Source organism: Alligator mississippiensis, chromosome 16 (assembly GCF_030867095.1).
Source record: "Alligator mississippiensis isolate rAllMis1 chromosome 16, rAllMis1, whole genome shotgun sequence".
NCBI classification, from domain to species: domain Eukaryota; kingdom Metazoa; phylum Chordata; order Crocodylia; family Alligatoridae; genus Alligator; species Alligator mississippiensis.
This window is the reverse complement of record NC_081839.1, coordinates 20,229,660-20,248,357: the sequence shown is the minus strand read 5'-3', so window position 1 is coordinate 20,248,357 and position 18,698 is coordinate 20,229,660. Positions and strand designations below refer to the sequence as shown.

General features: G+C 50.6%; 1 protein-coding gene across 2 annotated transcripts in view; it reads right to left on the bottom strand.

The window, feature by feature from the left end:
* Positions 1–11,547, bottom strand: part of ROBO4 (roundabout guidance receptor 4) — a 63,271-nt gene extending 51,724 nt beyond the window's left edge. For both annotated transcript variants that reach the window (XM_006258732.4, XM_014600877.3), the window contains exons 1-2: positions 11,191–11,547; positions 1,263–1,586 (exon numbers count right to left, since the gene is read on the bottom strand). In XM_006258732.4, the coding sequence (XP_006258794.3) occupies positions 1,263–1,586; positions 11,191–11,254 (388 nt within the window). In that variant the 5' untranslated portion in view covers positions 11,255–11,547. The remainder of the gene's footprint in view (positions 1–1,262; positions 1,587–11,190) is intronic.
* Between the last annotated feature and the right edge of the window lie 7,151 nt (positions 11,548–18,698).

Genomic DNA, 18,698 nt, shown 5'->3' with positions numbered 1-18,698 from the left:
TTTCTAACAGTGCCCAAACAACTTAGCCATCAGGCCTAAAGCAGGGGAAAGCTAAGACTTGCACCCAGATATGTATGTACATAGCTACCTATGTGCCTGGTCACTGCATACTCAGGCTGCACACATGCTTCCACATCCATTGTGCAGCAGCAAAAACAGCCAGATATGCATCCAGCAAACTACTACTGAGGTGCACAAAGGGATACAGAATTTTATCAACCTTACCATGCATCAGCATGAAACTAGGGCCTTGGGGAAGCTCCTTCATAAGCAGTGGGAGGATGGCCTGCAGAATCTTAGCAATTTTTTTCCAATCCAATTGCTCACAAGGTCTCCTCAAGCTTTACTTAAGTATAGGCAGAGGGAGACAATGTACTTGGAAGGTGGCACATGGGCAGCAATCTTCAGGTAGTCTAGGAAATCCGCTTGCTTGCTTTCTTGTCCAGGGACAGAAAAGACAAAGGAGAAGGGAAGGGAATCCTCCAAGCCACATGCTTCTCCAACCAAAGCCAAATGCAAGGTCACCAGAATATTTTAGGGAGATAGCATACTGCAGATTGGTGCTGCATCATTTTAGCAAAGGTACCTCTCAAATTCTCAACATAATAGCCTAAGCATGGATTTGAAGCTGCAACTGAGCTATAGTATCAATCCACAACCTTCACTTGAAGCTTTGTTGTATGAAAACTCATAATAGGCCCAAGCCTACTTTAGTGGAAGTCATGGGCGACAAATGCCTCCCAAGTCTGGGGGGGTACCAGTGGGGCACGATTGGAGGTGGGGGGAGGGTCCCAGCAGCCGGTCGCTGAGCGCACCAGCAGGTCTTCCACCACCATCCCACCAGCGGAGCCAATTTCAAGGGGGGCACAAGCACTCTCCATGCCCCCCTACCAGCCAGAGTACTTGCTCTTGGGGGGGGGGGGCACCAGTGCTCTTAGAGGGGGCACGTGCCCCCGTTATCTCCCTATGCGTTGCCTATGGTGGAAGTCTAAGGTGCTGAGCACCTTCAGATCAGGCCCAGGATACTGCCCCTGACCAGTGCTCAAGACATTAACCTAGGTTTGTGAATGATGTTATTAATTCTCTGCTTCATTAATGCCTTATGGCTAGTATAATTTTCCCAGCTGATTAGCTAGAATAAACTAAAAAGTCAGTTTTTGCAGGCTCAGAAGAGCATTGATAAGAAACCCTACTCTACTACAAACCAACATGGCCATTTCCAGGTACTGAATGTAGTAACCAGCTCTTAAGACCTTACTTACCAGCAATGTAGAGTGATGCATTTTTACTAGTGGCTACACCCAAGTAGTTCTTTGCTACACAACTGTATATTCCTTCATCTGACTGGCCTTTCTGCTGGTTGAGGCGGTAAAAGAAGAGAGACCCACCAGGCAGAAGACTGCGCTGGTAAGAAAGCTCATCTTTATTTGTTTTCACATACTCCCCATTGCGGTACCACTCTATTGTTGGCTTTGGATTCCCTTCCGCACGGCAGTTCAGGGTGGCAGGCTGGTCCCACTGCACCACCAGGTCTGTTGGATGATCAGTGATGTAGGGTGCAAACTCCTCAGAACGGGACCTTGAACCTAGAGGAAATAAACAGGAATTAACACATTCAGGCAATTTTTTCCATTTCTTCCCCTACATCAAACTGCCACCCAGGGTCAATACAAAATGGAGATCAGCTTACTGTGTCTGCAAGTAAGCTTATGTCATATCTGAAGCCTTTAACATGCCAGGCTCATCCTGACCATGATTCCTGCTGTAGGAAGAGCCAGGAGCTACATGGACTTGGTCATCTGGACTAAGGTTCTGTCCCTAGCAAGCAAACATCCCTCCCTAACCCTCACTCTGGGCTGGGCCCATCATTTCTGTTGGATGTGTTTTAGGACTGTGTGAAACATCAGTAGCCATTACATTTTGGAGGGGTTTCAGCCTGTTTGGTGCCCAAAACACTGAAACAGAAGGCTCTGGAACATCTCTGAACTGAAATGAAACCATCAAAAACGTTTTGGAAATGTTTCGGATGTTTTGGAATGTTTCAGAGGTGGGCTTACGGGGAAACAGAAATTCAGAAGAAGGAGGGGGAAGTGGGGGCAGTGGGGAGGGAGAAGAACTGCTCTGATATTGGTAGCTGGCCAATGTCTGTGATCTGCCCCTGAGGTCCCTTCCAATGCCAGTGCTCTGGGGGAGGAATGGCAGCCTGCTGTCATCCTGCGCACAGATCTGGTGTCCGTGCTACCCAGGAGGAGTCTGGCACAGCCCTGCAGCCCTCTGGAGAGCTCAGGCCCCTAGATTTGCATGTGGAATGACAGCATGCTGCCAGCTGGGGCCACCACCAGCACCCGAGTCTGCTTGGCACAGCCCGCGTCAAACACCAGAAAGAACCCAGTGCTGGTGCTGGTCCCAACCGGCAGCAGCAAACTGCTGTCATTCTGTGCACAGATCCAGGGGCCCGTGCCCCCCAGGAAGAGTTTGGCACAGACCTGCAGCCCTTCTTTTAAAGTGCTCAGAGGCTGGGGCAGGGCAGACATGGGGGATACTCCCGCGGCTCCCCCAACCAGGGCAGAGGCAGGCACAGCCAGAGGAGCTGTGGGAGAAGCCCCCATGACTGCCCTGCCCAACCCCATCCCCTGCCTGGCTCCTAGCACTTAAAAAAAAAAAAAAAGAAAAAAGCCCCACACTCACCAGTTGTAGTAGTGGTGATCAAGGCCTCTGAGGGTTCGTGGCAGAGACCCCCACGCAATGCGGGGCAGTGAGAGGCAGCGGGGATTGCCCCCTGTACCTGGCACCCGCGCAGCAGCTGCCTCATACCATGGGTGCAGTGTGGCTCGACAGGGTGCTATGCACTGTCTGGGAGCTGGGTCTGCTGGAGCTGAGTGGTGCCGGGCTCCAGCAGACAGGTGGAGCTTCCCCAGCTCTGGGACAGTGTACAGCGCCTTGCTGAGCTGCACTGCACCTGGCGATGTAACAGGTGCCACATAGGTGCCAAGTGAGGGGGTGTGGGTGATCCCTGCTTCCCCCCACTGCCCTATGCTGCATGGGGGGACCTGCCATGAGCCCTCAGAGGTCCCAATCACCACTGCTACAGCCAGTGAGTGCGGAGCTTTTTTTTTTTTTTTTTTAAAGTGCTGGGAGGCTGGAGCCAGGTGGGAGATGGGGCCAGGCAGGGAAGCCATGAGGGCTTCTCCTGTGTCTCCCCCCACCCAGGGAGAGGCAGGCACAGCTAGAGGAGCCATGGGAGAACCTGCAGCCGCCCAGCTGTGCCTGCCTCTCCCTGGTTCATCCAAATATCTGAATCAGCACCAAAACAAAACCAAAACTCCAAAACAGATTCAGCTGAATCAAAATGGAACAGTGATCTGAAACATCAAAATGAATCACTGTCCCTCTGAAACAGCTGAATCTGAAACGGAAACAAAACATAGCCATTTTGCACAGCCCTAGTGTGTTTGTCACCTGACACCTGTGGTGGCACAGTAGGGGGTGCTACTATGCAGAGCCACCTGCCTCACTGTGTCAGGCCCAAAATCCTTGCTCCGGGAGTCTCTCACAGAGTGTCTGCTACCAACTGTCTCACTTCCTGGAGAACACCCACAAGCCTGGGGTAGTGCTGCCACCACCTGGGCACTGGTTTCTGTTAGGGTTCTGTGTAGCCTTGGTGGTGTTTTGCCCACTGGTAATATTTCTGGATCCCTCTTTCAGCCTGAAGCATCCCAGGATAACCTCAGGGAGAACTGAGGAAATATAAACAGACAAGCTCTGCTAGCCAGCCTGGGAGCAAAAAAGCTTGCCTCTCATCCCTCCACCCCTGGGCCCAATATTATTAAACATCTTCATTAATAATTGGATAATGGGATTGAGTGCGCATTTAGCAAATCTGCAAATGAAACAAAGTTGTGTGGATTGATACACAAATACAAACTGGGGAATGACTGGCTAGGCTCTAACACTGCCGAGAAGGATTTGGGAGTTACAGTAGACCATAAGCTGAATATGAGCCAACAGTGTTGCCAAATAAAGCCAAAAGCGTAAACAGTTTTATTATCAGGAGTGTCAATTGCAAATCAAGGGAAGCGGTTCTTCTACTCTATTCAGCTAATGCAGTCAAATTGGAAAGAGTCTAGCAGAGAGCAACAAAAATGATTAGAGCCTTAGGAGGCAAGATTTAGGAGAGAAGGCTGAAAGAATTGGAATTATTTATTGGAATTATTTAGCCTGGAGAAAACTGAGGGGGGGATTTGATAACAGTCTTCAAATATCTGAAGGGCAATTATAGATAGGATGGAGATGGGCATTTCTTTGTGTCCATACAGGACAGGACTAAAAGAAGCGGACTCAAGCTGCAGCAAAGGGAATTTAGGTTGGAGATTAGAAGGAATTTTCTCACCATTTGCTCAAGCACTGGAACAGGCTGCCTAGGGAAGTTGTAGAATTTCCAACCTTGGAAGTTTTCAAGAGCAGGTTTGACAGACACTTGGCTGGGATGGTTTAGTCAGGGATGATCCTGCCTTGAGCAGGGAGCTGGCTAGATGACCTTGTGTGGTCCCTTCCTATAAATTCCTAAGTGCAGGTCCATTCAAGTCAGTTTGTCTTTTACCTCTTTCTGCAGCCCAGATCAGAATCACTAGAACTGGGCCACCTCATTACAGTGGACATCTGTAGCAAAAGGAATGCATAAGCAGTAGCAACACTACCCTGTCCCTGGCAGAGATTCCTTAATGCAGTTTCCACTGTCTGGGCCCTGTGAGGGATCATCAACATTGTGCAATATTCATGAAGGAATACCTCCCAGTCCTGGAGGACAGGGTTGCTATGCTCAACCACAAGGGAGGTCCAGTTCAGGGCATCCTGGTTTGAACTAAAAACAAAAGCCAGCACTGGAGCACCACTAGTCCTCATCATACCTTCCAGATAGCAAGAGGAAGGGGCATTGGACTCTGTTAGATGGGCCTGGAGTGCAGCAATCTCCTCCTGCAACCAAAGCATCCTCAAAGCATCCACACCAGAAGACAGGTGGGTGATCCAGGCTGACCTGGACAGGCTCAGCAAGTGGGCGGATGAGAATCTGATGGTGTTCAACGCTGATAAATGCAGGGGTGACCACCAGTATCTGGGGGAACGTTTGTTCACCAGAGTGCCCCAAGGGATGACAACTAGGTCGAATGGTCATAAACTACTTCAAGACCGTTTCAGGCTGGACATAAGGAAGAATTTCTTTACTGTCCGAGCCCCCAAGGTCTGAAACAGCCTGCCACCGGAGGTGGTTCAAGCGCCTACATTGAACACCTTCAAGAGCAAACTGGATGCTTATGTTGCGGGGATCCTATGACCCCAGCTGACTTCCTGCCCTTTGGGCAGGGGGCTGGACTCGATGATCTTCCAAGGTCCTTTCCAGCCCTAATGTCTATGAAATCTATGAAAAACCACCTAACCCTCCCAGGTTGCCAAGACCCAGGTGGGCACCATGTGAAGAGCCACTTGTCCCTGTAGGAAAAGCTAATTAAAAGCAGGTGGCTGGGAAGTGGGTATCGTACTAGCATCACTAGAGATATGTTCTGGAGGGAGGTCTTTTCTGGGGACACAGTGTCGGCTGGAGCGGGTGAGGAAAACCAGATCACAAAGATAGCCATTTAGAGACAAGCCCAGGTGGCAAATATTAAGGGAGCTACATAAGCCCTCAAGAAAAAAAAAGAAAAGAAAAGGGATTAAGTTGTGCCCCAACTGCGATTACAGGGAAAATTATAGAAGAAAACATGATTAATTTAGGAATTTTTGGCGCAGTTGGGGCCAGATTGGGGAAATAGACTGTCATTTGCACTTAGTTAGCCCATTAAAGTCTCTGTGAAGATTAGGCCCAGGTGATATGGATTTGTGAGTACAAGGACCCTACAGTTCCAGGAGGTGTCAAGTGTATTAGTTCGTAAAGTCTGAAGTAAGGCTGAAAGATAAACCAAAAGAAAACGATAATAAATAAGTTGATCTAAAGGACTCACTAAATGAACTCCTGCCCTACATGAAGAAAGACACAGGGTAATCAAGGCATATAGAGTACAGTGGATGCCATACATGTGGGTAGACAAGTGACTTAACTGTGAATAAAGAATTCACAGGAACCAGGACAAGAACCAGAGAGCAATGAGTAAGAGACACGGAGCAATCCCTAGATCCAATCCAGAGAGGCTTCTCCACACAAGACTATGGGGACTTTTTCACCTCAGGCCTGAGAGGAAAGGGGCAGGGTGTAGGGGAGGTGGAGTCCTGCAGAAGAACCGGGACCTTGCAACAGATCTTCTCCCAACAAGTCATGCAGTCTCCCCAAGAGAAACAACTCATCAAGGCATGGCAGGAAAGTGGGAGAGCATAACAAAGTTCTGTAGCATTACAGTGCGGCAGCAAAACCGGAATACACATGTGCTCACATGGACCATCTTCACTGAATAGGTGGTCCAAGCAAACTATCACACTGGATCTTGGGTGGACATGTCTGGGAAACAAGGTGCTGACCTGCGTGAGGAGGAGTGAGCAGAATCTAAGTATAGGCTGAGGCAGGAAGTCAGGAGATCGGTCTGAGAACTGGGTCTGGGAGCAAGCTGAGTCAGGAAGTCAGAAGGTCAGGAAGAGCACAGTCAGACAGTGGAGCAGCCAGAAGATCAAGTAGAGAGCAGATGCAGAATACAAGACAGAGGAAACAGCAAGTCTGTCTGGGATCAGGTTGAGCCCTGTGTGCGAAATCCTTAAGCCCCAAAAATTGGCACTAGAAGCCAAGAAGGGTTTCCACTTTAAATAGAAAATCCTAGGGGTTAGGGTTACAAGCCAACAGGCCAGAGAGGGAAAGGGTAACAGTTAAATAGACATTACCATTGTAGTAACCATAGGCGATGCATGGGGTGGGCACGGGGGGGGAGGGGGAGGGGGGCATGTGAGATTGGCCCCCAGGAGTGGGGGCGACGGCCAGTGCACCCCCTGAGATAGTGGGGACACCGAGAGAAGTGGTGGTGATTGGCCGCTGGGAGACACCCCCCTCCCCCTGGTCAGCTATCAGTCACCCGTGCCCTCCCAGTATCAGGAGGCACCAGTCGCCCATGGTGGGAACATGTACTCAAGGAATAGGTAACAGGTAATAGGCACTAACATACATACACTCAGCAACTTAAGTTCCTCCCCCCAGCTTCTGAAGTGTTCCCAAACCAGCCTTTAGTCCCAAGAGCACTTAGATTTCCAAGTGTGTTTCCAAGTCTAAGTCCCGCTCCTTCAGTCCACAGTCTGGCCGATTCCTGCTAGCACGGTTCCCCAGCTCCCCCAAGCACTGCCACCATTCCACTGGGATATCCTCTGCAAGTGTCCTTGGTCGAGTCTGTCACTTCCTCTCCCTTTGCTCCCAGACCCCTTAAGGCTTCCAGGGGCTGTAGTACAAATTACAGTCAGCACACAGTTCTGTGAAGGGGAAGCAGGACTGTTCCCCCTGCTGTCAACTGCTCCCCTTGCTGATCCTGACCAACCACTCCGGTGGTAGCGAGTGGGTGGAGGGCTAAGCCTTAATGAAGGATCAAGCCTTCTCTGCCCAGTCCAAATGGTTAACTGCAGGGTGGCAAACTTGGATGAGCAAGCAGGCCAAGGCCCCAGGCTTGTAGCAGCATTTTGCAAAATCCTGTAAGTCAGAAAGATGTGGGAGCAACTATCCCACAAATCAGGAACTGCACTGTGAAAACTGGCCTCCAAGGCTCTGCTTGGAAAGTAGGGAGAAGGTGGTCAAGCAGGAGAAAGTGACTAGATGCTAGGAAGGCAGGAAGCCTGCCAGGGAAGGGCCCAGGTTAAGGGAAGCTGTATTCCCTTCCCTTCGCCTCTCTGATGGCGTGGGGTGGTGAGAGAGCTGTTGGCACCTGAGGGGTCAGAAACTGAATGAGTGTTCTGTGTCACGGGGTCAGAACAAGGGAGCAGCATGAGCCTGTAGTCCCAAGAGACTCTGTTGCACTATACCTAAGAATCAGCCAGAGCTCAAAGGGAAGAAGATGCCCCGAACAGTGAATGAGAGGTATTCATACTGCTTGTGACTGATTGGAGCAATTGTGGCTGAGATAGATAACTTTTGCTACCATTACACCAATGGAGAGATTGCCAGGAAAATCTCTCCCAAAAGTTGTGGGAGGGATCTGCACCCAAGGGCAAGGGGTGGGAGTCAAAAGCCAGCTACAGCAAGGGGTCTGCACAGCCTCCATCCCCAGAGAATCAAGTGCAATTTTCTTTTCCCTGGTCTCCTTTTTGAGGAAGGAGACAGTGACCTTAATCTCATCTTCCAGTTCTGCTAGAATCAGAGGCCACTAGAGCAGGAAGACAGCAAACCACAGCCTGGATTGCCCCACCCCTGCAGGAGAACATGAACTCACAATGACTGACACAAATAAAGGCATGGGGCTCAGGCTTATTCTGCCTCCCAGTTTTTTTTATAGAGTAACGGATGGCTGAGATTTCCTGGCATTGTTCTCTCAAAGGGGAGGGCAGCATGACTTCCTCACAAACCAAGGAGGGTTTGCAGTTCTGCCCAGTGCAGGGTGTAGGGGCGAACAAAAAGCCAGAGAAGGCCTTGGGGTATACTGGGCTAGACAGAGTAGTCCATGCTCGGCCCTGACCGCCCAAGCACCCTGTTCCCGGACACCGTTCCTTGCCCACCCATGGCCCTATCCCATCCACCCAGCTGAGTGTGCTCTGCCCATGGGATTCCCGGGCCAGTCTTCATGGAGACCTGCCCACCTGCTCTGTCCAGCGCCCCTGGCAGTGCAAGTGGGGTGGAAGGGTCCGGGTGCCTGAGCAGCGAGGCCAGGTCTGGTATCGGCAGCACCACTGGCAGAGGCAGTGGGAGGGAGCTGCTGTTGCAGGGCTTGTCAGGAAGTTGAGTCCAGGTGCTGCACTGCCCCAGCTGAGAAAAGCCCCAGGACTCACTGCTCCTGGTGCAGCCTCGGAGCTTCGGGGGCTCATGCAGAACCCCCCACATGGAGCGGGGCAGCAGAGATTGCCCCCGCCAGCAGGAGCAGTGAGTCTGGGGGGTTTAGGAGGGGCAGGGAGAGGACCAAATGGAAGCACTGAGAAGATGTCAGGAAGGGGCATTAAAGGGGCCAGAAGAAGAAGACATGACTGTCTACCCGCACATCCTAGACAGCCATGCTCACCACCTCCCTCTTTGGCTCACATCTGTGTGTTGCCTTCCCCAGGGACACTCCCTGCCCTGTGCCCAGACCAGCAAAGCGCTCCTATCAGACCAGCGCCTTACTCCTTGGACACCTCTGTGCCTGTCACCACAACCTCCAAAAAACCAATGTCTCAAGATGTGGGACAGAGCCTGCTACAGAAAGAAAAACTGCAGCACACACTGCAGGGAAAAGAAAGCTGTGGAACGCCAGTGCGTGTCCCCATCGCAGCACTCCGTAGCATGGTAGCCCATCCCTGCATGACATCCAGTCCCCGGTGCCACCTGCCAGAGGCCCTATGTGTGATGTACTCAGCCTCTGATCCCTCTGGGGAACAGGCTGCTTCCTCGTCTCTGTTGTCCACCTCTCAGCAGCGAAGAAAGAAACTATACAAATCCAAATCACCACCAAACAACTCGCAGCACGTGGAGGATGACTCCCCTTCACAGTGCAGGGGCTGCCACTGAGGAGGAGAGACATGGGTCAGTCATTATAAGCTGAGCCTGCAGACAAGAAGAGTATGCACTACAGACCTGCTGACAACACAGCTGGCTGGCCCAGTGCTGTTAGCACTTTCCCTGTTAGCAGGTTCCCTCCCACTTCATTGTGACCCTGCCCCTACTCAGTGCTATAGCTCAGGGGAGGGGAGAGGGGATGCAGTCGCAGGATCAATGGCCCCTGTTCTTTTTCTCAGGAGCCTCCCCCCGTGCTTGGGGCCTGTGGGGCTGCATGCCATGCATCGTCTATCAAGTTCATTCTCCAGGCAAAACAATGCTGTAGTTGTGCGGCCCAGGTCCCAGCCTGCCTGGGACCGACACGGATGGTCACTTTCTGCGAACACATTCACAAAGAAAAGTTACGCCCAAACAATGGGGAAAGGAGAAAAGCTGGGGGAGGGACAGGAATCCTTTAGCATGCATGCACTCAACAAGAGGCTTGTCCAAGCACCAGAGCGCAGCTCCCACTGGCAGGCCTGGGACTCAGGCCTCGAGCACTGTGGAGATCCTGGCCTCAACCACTCCCTGCCCTTGACTTGTCGTGTAGTTTGAATATGCATCTGTATGTTTCCGTGTGGGCAGGACTGGGTGGATAACATTAGCTATGAATGTTCTGCCTTTATGTAGTTATTTTAAGCATGCTGACATTCTGTAACATTTTCTTTCTATTCCAGTTCCTGATTTATATTTGGAGTCCTAACGTCACGGAAAGGAAGGTGATTTTGTCTGGGAATTATCCTCCATTTTGTACAGCAGCTGCTGAGTCCAACCCCTGAAATGGATGTTCATTGACACCAGGCAGGAAAGCAGTGGAGGCTTTGTTTTTGGGAGCGTTTTAAGCCCATTTGAAAGTGAGAATAATTTGCAGTGAACAAGGCTGCACTTTTTCTATTGAGTTTCAGAAATATTTTGTCTCTTTGGTCCAGTGTTTCCTTCATGAGTCTGAACATTTCCAGGGAAGAGAAAAGCCATTTTGCCATCTCCATAAGCAGAGAATGAGCTGGCTTGGAGGGCTGAGCAGAGCTCAGTTAACTGTGCTGCCAGCACCAAGCACCTGAACCAGACACAGAGACTGAAAGCAAAAATCAACTGCACAAAACAGCAGAGGCTGTAGAATATCAGGTTGGTCACAAAGGACCAGTGTCCCTGTGTTGGGCTGCTCCAGTGGTTGGAGCTGTTCTGCATAGTAAAGACGCCCAAACAAAACAGGCCTTAAAAACAACTGGAAAGCCAGGCTGACCCAAACTAGACACCCCTTCACACTGGCAAACCCAAAACTCCCAACAGAAATGCCATTTATGAATGAAATGGCTTTGGTGCCAACAAGAGTATTCGTTCACAAACTGGTTTAGGCCAAAGCACCAAAAATGTGCCAGTGGTTATTCCAACCTTCCTGAGGGTTGGTACTGAGAAAGAAAATGGCAGTGACCCCAAGAAATCAGTTCTTGCTCTAGTATCAACTTCAGCAGCAGCAGTGCAAGAGGCCTCTTGCCTCTGAGCTCACTTACCTTGAACCTGCCAGAATGCTGCCCCCAGCCAGAGTGCTTGAAGAGCAGCCCACACTCCTGCCATGCCTTCCTAGCCGCTGGTTCAGTTAGTGCAGACGTACTCCTGTCCTAGGGAAAACTCATCCATTTAGCCCTCAGCTGTTGCTCTGTGCCTTAGGTGATATCTCTCTCCAGCATGCTCTTCTCCTCAGGAGTGTCCTTGCCAATCCAGTTTCATATCACTGGGTGGCAGCTGCTGCTCCCCTGGCTCTGCTCACTGCAAGGAGTGAGTGGGAACTACAGCTTTGCCATCTGCAAGGTCAGTTGAAAACTACAGCTGCTTAATGAGCCCTAATCTTGGCCCACACAGGAGGGGAGAGACTGCAAACCTTCCTGTTTCCTACTCCTGCAGGAGAGCTGGAATTTGGCCCCTCCCAAACTAGTTCCAGGAATAAACAAGCCCCTTGCCAAGAAAACTGTCATTTTATTTTTCCTTCAACAACATCTTTCTGTCTCCCCCAGGAGCCCCCTTATCTAAAGTCCCAGGTTCGTTTTCACTGCTGTTGCTGTCATCTATACAAGTAAGAGGGCATGAGAGCAGGTTCCATTTTTGCTATCCTCATAAAGCTAGAGTTGGTTCCTGGTTCCCAGTCCCATATTTGCAGTTCCTGGTTTCTTTTTCAAACTTTCTTTTTCAACAATTATAAAGGTGTTTAGCAATGACTGAGATACAGTAAAGAGGTCTATATTTCATCAGACATGTATTTGCTGATAAGAATGTAATATCATACTGCGTATCAAGAATTCATGGCATCATCCATAGAAATTAAAAACAGTTAAATTCAATACACGCACATATGTAATCGATGAAACAACTTAACAGATCCCCTGCGATCAAAGGGCTGGCCTAAAGAAAAAGGAGCAAGGGTGCTGTCTGTTGTGAAAATTGGTTTTCAAGTGGCATAGAGCCACCTGAAGCAACCTCATGCTTTTATGATCTGCAGAGACCACTAATTAAGGAGCTGGGTTGGACTTAATCCCCGGGATCAAATCTATCTCAGGTAACCCCAAACAACACATTCTGTGATCTGGGATCTCTTCTGAGGCAACCTGGGTAGGGTGCTGCCCAACCCAAAGCTTGGTTTTCAAGTGGCATGGTGCCAGCTGCCAGCACAGTAAGTGTTCAACTTACATGCAAGACTGGTTTTAGAGCACATGTAGCCACAGCTCAGAATACTGCTATCTACTTGAATGGTGACTCGTGGGCATTTAAACAAGAGAAAGAGCATGCTATGTTTTGCAGGCAGCAGCATTAGTCCTGAGTTTTCAAACACTACAAGTCATGCCTCCAAAATCATGACTGGCTTCAAAATAATTCTCTTATAAAGTATTTTAAAAATATGAGAATTAAAATAATAAATTAGGTTCTTTGCCCGATGGCTTCTTAGCTTCATGAACTTGGGTCACATTTCAGTTTTCTGCACTGTCATGCAGTCACACCTATAGAATTGGAATAGATGTTGCTTGCATCCCACCCCAGCCACAGCTGGGCATCAACTGCACGTTTCTATAACGTGGCCTTGCACAAATCTCCCTCTTGCAGCCTGGGTGGTAAAGCAAAGACCTACAGGGTGTGCCTAGAGTTGGCCTTTTTCTTCACATTTTTCCCCACCACAGCAGAGGGCAACATAGCTGAGCCACTATCATATAGGATGCTGCTGTCTTGTGTGTCCCTGCACTGCTCCCTTTAGCAGAGATGTTCTGATGTCAGCAAGGATGGGGAATTTCAGGGGAAAGAAACAACTGTGGACAAGACCCAAATTGCCTAGGACATCACTGGATTCTCAGTCTTCCTGTAAATGTCCCCCTTTCTGAGCATGGCAGAGCTAGACAGACAAACATTGACCATGTTAAGTATTGACAGGGTGTGTGTGTGTGGGGGAAGGGGAGCACAACTCTGTGCCATCCCCACCACTGCCCCAGTTGCTGCCAGGTGTTGGCTCTAAACAGAGTGCTGCCCTACACCCTGTGGTCAGTGCAGAAATGGCATTGGTGTTAGACCCTGGCTACAGCTGGGGTGTGGCCCTGCGCCCCACCATTGGCGCAAAAAGGGGCTGCTCCCCTCCATGCTCCCCTCACATGTCACCAGTGGGGACAGGGGAAGCATTTGCTTTATCCCACAAAGAAGCCATTTGAAATGATTAATGTAATGATCAAGCTATGTTAAATGAACCTTGGAGTCATTTCCTTCAGTTGCCTCCAAAAGCTTATAAAAACCAGGAATTAGCAGTGTGCTGGGAACACAATAGCAGGATACCATGAAGCAGGCAGGAAATACCAAGATGAATAGGAACCAAGCAATAGATTGCAGCCAGCTAGTGGCAAGTGCTGTGGGACTGCCCTGTGGTTGGCCCTGACCTGATTTTTAAACTAATTTCTCTCTCTCTCTTTCTCCCTGAACCTATTTGCATGTCTCAGCTCTTGGTGAGCTGCCCCTCTCACAATCACAGGGTTCCTCTGGTGGGTTCGAAAAGTCCCATCCAACCTTCTTGGACACAGGAGGATTTTGTGTCATAGGCAGGGTTCAAATTACACTCCGAGTCTTGGGGGCCCTGTGGTGATTGCAGCCGGAAGCTGGAAGGAGCCCCCGCCACCTGAGCTGCATAGAAAGGCACGGGGTGGGCCAGGGGCTCTCGTCTTTTATGGGTGGGCTCAGCCCCTCTGAGCCACCCAGTATTTCAAACCCTGGTCATAGGCAACTTAAAGATGAGACGGATGAAATGCTGGGGTAACCAGACAGAGTGTGAATGTGTGGATTTCAAAGTGCATCTGTGGGTGAGGGAGACTATGGTGATCTGTTTGCACTGAGCTCTTTTACAGGCAAGTTCCCTGTATTGCCACTATCAGTTCAGCTTCACTGATTGCAGCAGGGCTGGCAGGACAAGTCGACACTACTGGGCACCTACACAAGACGCTGATTGTGCAATAGCAGAATAATTCTGCACAGTAGTGCATCACAGCACAGATAATGCTAATATACTACTGCACAGTATTATGGGCAGGAATTCTAGATTCATCTGTTTAAAAAAATCACAGATTCTCTGATTAAAAACCCCCAAATCCATGTTTTTCCATGATTAAAATGAAACACCACTATATATATATATATAGGTATCAGTTGAACACAATGTTGTATTAATATATTTACAGTTTTAAAGCGATTTGGAAGACTATCAGTGCCTCAATCACTATAATAAATTCTAAATACAGTAAAAACTGCCTTAACCAACACCTTAACAAGCTGGCATGCTCTATTAGCCAGCATGCCAGCTTGTAAGGTAAAAGAGAGACCAGAAGCGCCCACCGTGGCACTTCTGGTTTCGTCGAGCCCCCACAGCCAAAGGCAAAGCAGCCTGCGCTGCGGAGCCCCCATGGCCTGGGGCATAGCAGGCTGCAGGGGGCCCGCCTCCCTGTCCCTCGGGGCCCGCAGAGCCTGAAGGAGGGGCAGTGATGCGGCGGGAGGGGCAGCGACACTCCAGACGTCAACCCAAACAGGCAAAGACACCTGGGTGCCAGATAACAAAGCTTTTGCTGTACATATAAATTTTGGCATTTGATTTTGGGTTTTTTTATCATGGAAAATCAGAGCTCCCCCTACCCTCTTCGCTCACCAGGATGTGGGTCCAGCTGAGCCTGTCCCCCCTGCCCCAACCGCTTTGTGGTGCTGAGCAGCTGTGATATGCCGGTGCCCTGCCCATGTCATTGCCCCTCACTCCCCACCCATAGCCCCCTGGCCCTGAGGGAGAGCGACAGATGTAGGCTAGTGCCTGGGGGCTTGGGGCTCCCTATCCTGCTGCCCTCCCCCTGGGGCCTGTGTGGCCCAGCAGGCAAAACCTAATGGGGAAGAGCAGAATAGGGCAGGACAGGGTGGGAAGTCTTAGTGCCACCAGTGGGACACCGCACCACCATGGCAAGGCACCTGTTGCCCACCTGGATGCAGTGTGGAGCACAACTCCATGCCACTGCCCCTGCTGCTGCCAGGTGGACTGAGGGTGCCTCACCATGTCATAGATTCATAGACATTAAGGCTGGAAGGGACCTCGGAAGATCATCGAGTCCAGCCCCCCGCCCAAAGGGCAGGAAGTCAGCTGGGGTCATAGGATCCCAGCAAGATAAGCATCCAGTTTGTCAGCATGGGGCTCCTGGCAGTGACTGAGCCTCCCCTCCATGCCCGGCCTTGTCATACCATGTCCTGCCTCCTGGGCTGCAGAGGCCACGAAGGGAGGACAGCAGGTTGGGGAGCCCCAAGCCCACAGCAGTGAGCTCACATCTGCCTCCACCTCCACCTTCGCCTCTGCCCCAAGCACAAATCTGGGGGGCACATGCCCCCCATATGCTCCTGGGAGTTCACACAGTGGTGGGGAGCCAGCCCTCCCGCCCCAACCTCTGGATGAGCTACCCACAGCTCTTCTGGCCCTGTGGCCATGTATTCCAGCCCTGGGCCCCAAGCCCCACGCACTGCCCAGGCACCCCCACACACCACCCAAGCCCTGTCCAAATCCGTCCCTCACTATGGGGGCATCAATTCTCACCCACGCCTGACTTACCTATGGGGAGCTGCTCTCAAGGGTGCCTGCCTGCCACATGCATGTGTGTATGCATACATGCATGCAGTGCCTCATGTTTGATCGCCCACCTCCTGCTCCCTCTCACCCCTTTCAGGCTGGAACTCTGCCAGCCTGCAATGGGGAAACCTGCCATTTCCTGCATTTATTCCTTTAAAGATAAAAATCTGGGTTTTACTACATTTTTCCATGGCAAACAGAAAATCCAGATCCCTGATTATTAGGCTACCATGCAGTACCATCACTTAAAAGGCGTTTGCCAGCACTACCGCACAGTAACTCAGGTTCCTGAGTGTTTATTTAATACTTGCTTATAAAAGTACTAAATAAATGTGCATTGACATATGAGACACAGTAGCGTCTCATATAGATGCATCCACTGTGTACCAGGTCTAAGCACAATGGTAAAACCCACAGAAATCCAATCAATGAGTGTTCCCACCGGGAGGTGGCGGGGGTGGGAGGGCCCTCAGTCCCTGCTTTCATGGCGGCACCATCCCCACCAGGGCTTGAGAAGGGGGCGAGGGCAGCGGTGCTGGCCTCACCCCCCCTTCCTGGCCTACTCCTTGGAGGCAGAGGGGGACAGAGAGGGGAAATGGACCCAGACCCGGCACAGTGGGGGACAGGAGGGGGGGGGGGAACGGGGGCCAGATGAGAAATGGGGGCAGGGCCAGATGCGAGACTCTGTCCCCACCCGCCCCCACCCATGAAGGTGGGGACTGAGGGGCCAGAGCGGGTGGGTGAGGCCAGCAGGGCTGACCTTGGCCCCCCCGCCCTCCCCCCGCTCTGGCTCACAGGGCCGGATGTGGGAAAGGGGAGCAAGGGGCTGGAGGTGGAGTGGCAGCACTGAGGGGTGCTGGGTGGCAGCGCCCTGTCCCCGTCCCACCCCAGTCAGTCATGACAGGCAATGGTGGGGATGAACTGGGATGGCAGCGTGGGGCGGTGGGTGGCGGTGCTCTGTGTCCCCCCCGCCCATCATTCTTAACGGGCAATTCACTAGTACTCCTCTCTAATCACCTGTCCAAGTTTACACTTCTTGCAAGCTTCCTTTTTGTGTTTAAGCTCACTGAAGAGTTCCCAGCTAAGCCAAGGTGGTCACCTGCCATATTTGCTATTTTTTCTGCACATCAGGATGGTTTGTTCTGGATCTTTACTTGACTTGTAAAGAATTTTTTCCTATTGCTCAGTCTGAAGCAATCTTCAATCAATTTGTGCCCATTGTTTCTTGTCTTCCCCTGGGGGGCCTTGGTGAACAGATGCTCCCCCAGGTCCTGATATATGCCCCTAATATACTTATAGGCTGCCAAATCCCCTCTGAATCTTCTCTTCTCCAGACTGAACAGTCCCAAGTCTTTCAGCCTCTCATCGTATGACCTGCTCTCTAAGGCCTTTAATAATGCATGTGTCCCTTCTTTGTACTCTCTTGAGTTTCTCCACAGCCTTCCTGAAGCGTGGCACTCAGAACTAGATGCAGTACTCCAGCTGTGGTCTCACCAAGGCTGAGTAGAGTGGGAGGATGACATCCTTAGCCTTGCTTGAGATGCCTTGGTAGATGCACGCCAGTGTTTGATTTGCTCTGCCAGCTATGGCATCGCATTTGTGGTTCGTGTTCATTTTGTGGTCTATCACAACACCTAGGTCTCTTTTGGTTGTGGTGCTGGCAAGTATAGTACTGCCGAGCCTGTAAGTGTGTTGCGGATTATTTCTCCCTGGATGGAGCACTTTACATTTCTCCATATTAAATGTCATCTGGTTGAGATCTGCCCACCTCGCAAGCCTGTCCGGGTCTGAGCACTGAACCCTGAGGGACGCCACTGGTCACCTTCGGCCATGTTGACTCAGTTCCATCTATCAATACTCTCTAGGTCCTACCTCAGAGCCAGTTACCTAGCCACCTGACCATAAAGTAGCTGAGGCTGCATTTCCCCAATGTTAGCATGAGGACAGCATGGGAAACTAGGGCGAAAGCCCTTTTGAAGTCCAAGTATATGACATCAACCTCGTTTCCCCTATGCCGGTGGTGAGATACCTGGTCGTAGAAAGAAATGAGGTTGGTCAGGCATGACCTGCCTGTAACAAAGTCATGTTGGCTATCCTTTAGAATACTGCCTTCTGTTAGCCTATCAGTAATGGATTCTTTTAAATTTTTTTCCAGGATTTCACCAGGGATTGAAGTCAAACTGATTGACCTATAATTGCCTTGAAGATAGGCAGCACATTGGCCCTCTTCTAGTCTTCTGGGACCTCTCCCTTGTGTCATGAGTGTTCAAATAACTTTGATGTTGGAAAGTTCTTTTAACACTTGGGTATAGTTCATCTGGTCCTGCTGACTTGTAGATATTTAGCCTCTCTAGGTGCTCCCCCACAAGACCTCTGCCAAATACGGGAGGGTGATCACCCCAAACTTGATCATCCTGTATCCCGTTAAGCAAGCTAGCACCCTTGGACTGGTGGAATACTGATGTGAAGTATTCTTTTAGGAGTTTGGTTTTGTCCTGTGTGTCAGTTATTAGCTATCCCGTTTCATTCATTAGGGGTCCTATGCTTCCCTTATTTTTTCTCCGACTTCCTATATCTCTAAAGAAGGACTTTTTGTTGTTCTTGATTCCAGTTGCCAATTTGTGTTCAGTTTGTGCTTTTGCTGTCCTATTCCACTCCCTACAAGTGCAAGCTATCACTGAGTACTCCTCTTTGTCGATTACTTCTGACTTCCATATCTTGTAAGCTTCTGTTATCCCACACTGTGTGCCCAGCCGGGTGCTCTGGTTGGTGAGTGCCTTTGGGAAGGTGGTCTCCAATCCCCAGGCACTCTGCTACATATCTACCCACTAGCTCAGACAGAGAATGAGGGGTAATTAGGTTCTATTCTCTCCACCTTGCACCAGAGTCACAGAGTAAGAAGTG